At 55.1% G+C, this 6,189-nt stretch overlaps 1 protein-coding gene across 1 annotated transcript; it reads right to left on the minus strand.

The window, feature by feature from the left end:
- Positions 1 to 1,406: 1,406 nt before the first annotated feature.
- LOC134509182 (olfactory receptor 14J1-like) lies at positions 1,407 to 2,219 on the minus strand (the record flags this gene model as incomplete). Its single annotated transcript, XM_063321666.1, has 1 exon — positions 1,407 to 2,219. A coding segment is annotated over one exon (813 nt), but the record flags the coding sequence as incomplete, so codon positions are not given.
- Between the last annotated feature and the right edge of the window lie 3,970 nt (positions 2,220 to 6,189).

Consider the following 6,189-nt stretch of genomic DNA (forward strand, 5'->3'; position numbering starts at 1 on the left):
CGGACAGAGGAATGTACAAACACGACTACGGAACCTCCGCTCACCAACCGGACCTGGGACGCCCCAGCCCGCTCCCCAGCAGCGACTTCCTGGCCCCTCCTCTGGCAGCTCTGCCTGGCCATGGCTCACATGGCATGGAATACCTGTGTCCCTGATGGAGCCCGGGGAGAATTAACCCTGTCCCTGCCAGAACCAGGACAATGACTTGCTTCCTTCTCCAGGAGACCTGGCTCTGCCCCACATGCCCACTGGAGCACGTCCCCACATGGTCACACAGCGCCGCTAACATTGGGGTTTTCCTCTCCTGGGCACTTCCCACACCACTCCAGACCCACCCTGTCTCTCTCCCACCTTCCCCGCCATCTGCCCAGCCCAGCCCAAAAGAGCCCCCTGGTCTGGGCTGGCCCCACAGCAGTGCTCCCCACAGGGAACTGCAGAGCTCTGGGCACTCCCCCCACAGCCCCAGCCCCTCTGAAGGGCACCACAGCTGCTGGGGGCAGAGAGGGCTCTCAGCCTCCCCATCACCCCAGGGCTGGAGCTGGCCCCAAGGGCCAGCAGAGGCCACTCGCTCTCTGGCTCTCCTGCCTTCAGCTGCAGCTGATCCCCAGCCCTAACTGCCTTTGCCCCGCTCTGCCTCCCCGCCTGCCCTGCTCCCCAGGACAGCAGGAGACTCCTGGCCCTGGGGCTCCTCAGGCAGCTCCCGCATCTCTCCAGTCTCCTTTCCCTCTGCCTGATGCATCTTCACTGCCTTCCACGGCCCTGCAGAGTCCTGGCTTGTGGATACCTGGATTTAGTGATTTGTCCTGGGGGGACCTATCTCTGAGACTTAAACTCTTCTGTGTCTCCATTCACTTCCCATCCCAGAGAACATGGAGTGTCCCCGTCCTCTCCTGACCACTCCAGATTCCTTTCCACATGGATTGAAATCTGCCATCAGCCCCATCATACCTGTGACAGCCTGAGAAATGTTACTGGGAGGTCATGTACCGTCTCCACTGCCCCTCTACACCAAGAAGAGAGCCTTCAACTAAGTCTTGGTGTCTAAAATATGTCAGTGCTACTGTGACATTGTTTCCCAAAACAAGGTGGAAAGACGCTTGGAAAGTCCAGTTCCTTAGGCTTGTTCGCAGCCAAAACCGTATCAAGCAGACCCAGCCATCAGGCACCACACTCAGGAGATCCCCTTTTCTTGCAGAGATGCTCTTAGGGAGGAAAGAGGTGACACATGGTTCTTCAAGAATGAGACAGAACAGGAAAGAGCCTGAAGAGAAGTGCTATGAACCCAAGCAATTACTTCAAAGGATAATTATCAGAGAAAAAAATAATGGCTGAAGCCTGGCCTAGAGTAAACTTATAGCATGACACAGAGAACGGGAGGCACATTACTTTTACTGCCTCAGGATCCATCAGATGAGTTTCTTCAGGGCATCCTTGAGCTCCCGGTTCCTCATGCTGTAGAGGAGGGGGTTCACTGCTGGAGGCACCACTGAGTACACTACAGCCATCACCACATTGAGGGATGGGGAGGAGATGGAGAGGAGCTTCAGGTGGGTAACCATGCCAGTGCTGATAAACAGTGAGACCACGGCCAGGTGAGGGAGGCAGGTGGAAAAGGCTTTGTGCCGTCCCTGCTGTGAGGGGATCTTCAGCGCAGCTCTGAAGATCTGCACATAGGACACCACAATGAAAATAAAACACACAAAGGATAAACAGGCACTAAATACAATTAGCTCAACTTCCCTGAGGTAGGATTGTGAGCAGGAGAGCTTGAGGATCTGGGGGATTTCACAGAAGAACTGGTCTAGGCCATTGCCTTGGCAGAGGGGTATTGAAAATGTATTGACCATGTGCAGGAGAGCATTGAGAATGCCACTGCCCCAGGCAGCTGCTGCCATGTGGACACAAGCTCTGCTGCACAGGAGGGACCCATAGTGCAGGGGTTTGCAGATGGCAATGTAGCGGTCATAGGCCATGATGGTGAGAAGACAAAAGTCTGCTGACATCAAGAAGGCAAAGAAAAAGACCTGGGAAACACATCCCATGTAGGAGATGGTCCTGGTGTGCCAGAGGGAGTTGGCCATGGCTTTGGGAACAGTGGTGGAGATGGCACCCAGGTCGAGGAGGGCGAGGTTGAGGAGGAAGAAGTACATGGGGGTGTGGAGGCGGTGGTCACAGGCTACGGCAGTAATGATGAGGCCATTGCCCAGGAGGGCAGCCAGGTAGATGCCCAGGAAGAGGCAGAAGTGCAAGAGCTGCAGCTCCCGCGTGTCTGCGAATGCCAGCAGGAGGAAGTGGGTGATGGAGCTGCCATTGGACATATTTTCCCTCTGCACATGGGGGCCTGTCCAAGGAGGAAAAGACAGTGAAGAGTGAGGACAGACAGGTCCGAGTAGAACCTGTTGCACTGGTCACAGTAAAGCCCCCCAAATGACCTCCGTCCGTCCAGGAAGGCGTTTGTGCAGATCCTGGTGTGATGCCTGGTTTGTGCTGGCTGAGGGTGCAATGGGGAGCAGGGGACTCTGCTGTGGGCTCCAGAGGAGTCAGTCGTGCTGTGCAGCAAGAGGGAGAGAGGAACCAGGAGTGATTGCAGGGTAACTCTACCCCCGATATAAAAGAGCTTTTGAGCACTGTCACTCCCAGGTCCCCTGGCTGCAGAACAGAGCTGGGGGGGTTGTTTTGTTTATTTTGCTCCGGTTACCCCTGGCCCACTTGAGGAGTCATGTTTGAAGGTAGAAATCCCTGGCATTTCTGCTACCCTACGAGTGCTATTGTGAGAGTCCTGGGAGGCAATAGGACAGAGCCTTAGTGCCGAAGGAGGAGAGCTGGTCTCTCCATCCGTCCTGCTCTCAGCTGCTTTTTGCCAGCCCCACTTTGGTCTGGAGGATGATCCCACGGAGAGCAGAGGAGTCCAGTTCCAAAGTGCAGATCTCCAAACTCCCCTCCCCAGGGAAGAGCTGTCAGCTTTTGGATGCCCAGAAGATGGGGGGCCCTTTGTGGAGAGTTAACGTTATTCCCACCCCATGGACTGCATTGCCTAGAGACCCAGAGGTTAGAAGAGGCCTTGGGCACCAGGGACACATCTGCATGGCAGGACCTGCAGGGTCAGTTGCTGAGCTGCTGCTGAAGCCCCCACCCCAGAGAGACTGAAATCAAAGAAGCAGCAGCAGCAGCAGCAGGGACGGGTGGAGAAGCAAGGAGCAATGCCCCGATGCTTCTGCCAAGGGAAACAAGGCCAGGGAGGGACAGAGGGTGCTCAGGAGAGTCCCTTCTGCTGCAGCTAAGGCCACAGATGAGGCAGCTGCTGCCCTGGATCCCACGTCCTTGAGGGCAGAAGCTCACTGGGCAGGGTTAGAGTTGGCACTGGCAGGAGGCAGAGTTCCTCTGAAGCACCGGGACCCTGCTCTGAAGGACAGCCCTGGGCACCCCTGGCTGCACACCCGCCTTCATGCCCCTGCAACCATCCCCAGGAGAAGGCAGCCACCGTGTCCTGTCCCTCTGACGGTGCTGCAGGGAAGCCCTGCTCTGCAGCACACCCTTCTCCTCCTCTACACCAGAGAAAGATCCCACAGGCTGTGGGCTACGACAGCTTTATGAGAACCCTTCAGGATCGGCAGTGGCATTGCCCTGCAGCCTCACACTTACCGTGCAGAGGGCTGGGAAGCTTCCTCCCACAGTGAGCTCTCAGCTCTCCTCCCAGTCACGACTGCCTTCACGCTCTCTCTGCATTGATGGTCCCATCCTCGCTGCCTGCAGGCAGTGCCCTCAGCCCTGCTGCCCATTGCACAGGAGCTGCTCCTGGGCAGAGCTGTCTCTCTGCAGCACTGGTTGCCATGAGCTTCCTCCATCCCAGGAGGTGGGCTCAGCAGAGGAGCAGCCCAAGGCATTTTAATGACCCCTCGGGTGGGTTTGGGGCAGAGTCCCTGAACCGCAGACACTGAGAGGAAGTTGAAGAAACCGCTCAAGATGACAAACTCAGATGTAAACTCCGAGGTTTCTTGAAGTGTTAATGGGTCCCACTGAGGACCATTACCAACAAAGCCTCCCCAGGGGCTCGTTAGAGCAGAAAACTGGAGGCAATAATGACAGGTAGGTAAAGGGAAATTAAAGGTGGCTCTGATGCTGAGCAAACCTGAAGGTGTTACTCCTTCGGTGTCCCATACCTGCACCTCTTTCTTTGAAGGCACCCAATTGTCTTTTTGATTTCGCCCCAATATCTCACTACCCTTACTGATATCTCTCCATCCTCCCTGGCTGTTCTGGGAAAGACAAAGCCATGGCTGGTCCAGCCTCCCCCTGGGTGTCCTCTTGTACCACAGCACTGCCCTTGGAGTGACAGTTTCTTCTGGTCATTTCTGGTCTCAACCTCCCAATCCAAACTTTGTGGCATCCTTCCTTTCTCCTGCTTTTTTTTCCACCATGAAGAAAAGCTCCGGCATCTCTGAAACCACCCTTCAAGCAGTTACAGGTTATGACTGTGACGCTCTGAGCCCCCACTTCACCAGGCTGAAGGAGACCAGGACCCTCAGCCTCCCTTCATGGGGCGTGTGCTTGAGGCCATGAATCCCATATTGGCAGAGCTTCTCTGGACACTCTCCATTCCTCCCCACTTGTCTAGAACAGGAAGCCCCAGTGAGGGGCACACGAGCCCCGAGGTGGCCACTCCAGGTTTCAGTGGAGTGAGATGACAGCTCCCCTGGTGTGGGTGACCCACACTCCTCCTAATGCAACGGCCTCCCTACAATACGGACCACCTGTCCCCTACAATACCACCTCCAATATAGAAACACCTGCCTTTGAGGTTTCAAAGATCATTTGGTACCAATAATGTGCTACTTTTTGCAAAAAGAGATACATCTCAATTGTATTGGTTAGCCTTTATGTCTGTTTAGAATCACAGAATCTTAGAATGTGTTGGGTTGGAAGGGACCTCTAAAGGCCATCTAGTCCCACCCCCCTGCAGTCAGCAGGGACATCTTCAACTAGATCAGGTTGCTCAGAGCCTCATCAAGCCTGGCCTTGAACACCTCCAGGGATGGGGCCTCCACCCCCTCTCTGGGCAACCTGGGCCAGTGTCTCACCACCCTCATGGTAAAGAACTTCTTCCCAATGTCTAATCTCAACCCACCCTGCTCTAGTTTAAACCATTGCCCCTTGTCCTATGGCTACATGCCTTTGCAAACAGCAGCTCCTCCTCCGCTTTCTTGTAGGCCCCCTTCAGGGACTGGAAGGCCGCTCTCAGGTCTCCTCATAGCCTTTTCTTCTCCAGGCTGAACAAGCCTAACTGTATCAGACTGTCTTCGTAGGAGAGGGGCTCCAGCCCTCAGATCATCTTTGTGGCCTCCTCTGGACCTGCTCCAACAGGTCCATGTCCTTCTTGTGCTGAGGGCTGCAGAGCTGGACACACTACTCCAGGTGGGGTCTCATGAGAGCAGAGGAGAGGGGCAGAATCACCTCTCTGGATCTGCTGGCCACAGTTCTGTTGTTACAGCCCAGGATGCGATTGGCCTTCTGGGCTGCAGGCTCACGTTGTTGGCTCATGTCCAGCTTTTCATCTACCAGTACCCCCCAGGCTTTTTTCCGCAAGGCTACTCTCTATCACATCATCCCCCAGCCTGTATTGATAACCAGGATTGTCCCGACCCAAGTGTAGGACGTTGCACTTGGTCTTCTTGAACTTCATAAGTTTTGCTCAGGCGCACCTCTCCAGCTGGTCCAGGTCCCTCTGGATGGCATCCTGTCCCTCTGGGCTGTCAACTGCACCACTCAGCTTGGTGTCATCAGCAAACTTGCTGAGGCTTCACTTGATCCCACTGTCTATGTCATTCACGAAGATATCGAATAGCGCTGGTCCCAAGACAGATCCCTGAGGGACACCACTTTTCACCCCTCTGCATCTGGGCATCGAGCCATTGACCACTACTCTCTGGATGCGACCCTCCAGCCAGTTGCTTATCCACCGAACAGTCCTCCCATCAAATCCGTATGGCTCCAACTCAGAGAGAAGGATGTTGTGGGGGACCACGTCAAAGGCCTTGCAGAAGTTCAGACAGAGTATATCCATTGCTCTTCCTTTGTCCACTGATGCAGTCACTCCATTGGAGAAAGCCACCAGGTTGGTCAGGCAGGACTTGCCCCTGGTGAAGCCATGCTGGCTCTCTCGAATCACCTCCCTATCCTCCATGTGCCTTA

Source organism: Chroicocephalus ridibundus, unplaced genomic scaffold (genome assembly GCF_963924245.1).
Source record: "Chroicocephalus ridibundus unplaced genomic scaffold, bChrRid1.1 SCAFFOLD_94, whole genome shotgun sequence".
NCBI lineage: Eukaryota > Metazoa > Chordata > Aves > Charadriiformes > Laridae > Chroicocephalus > Chroicocephalus ridibundus.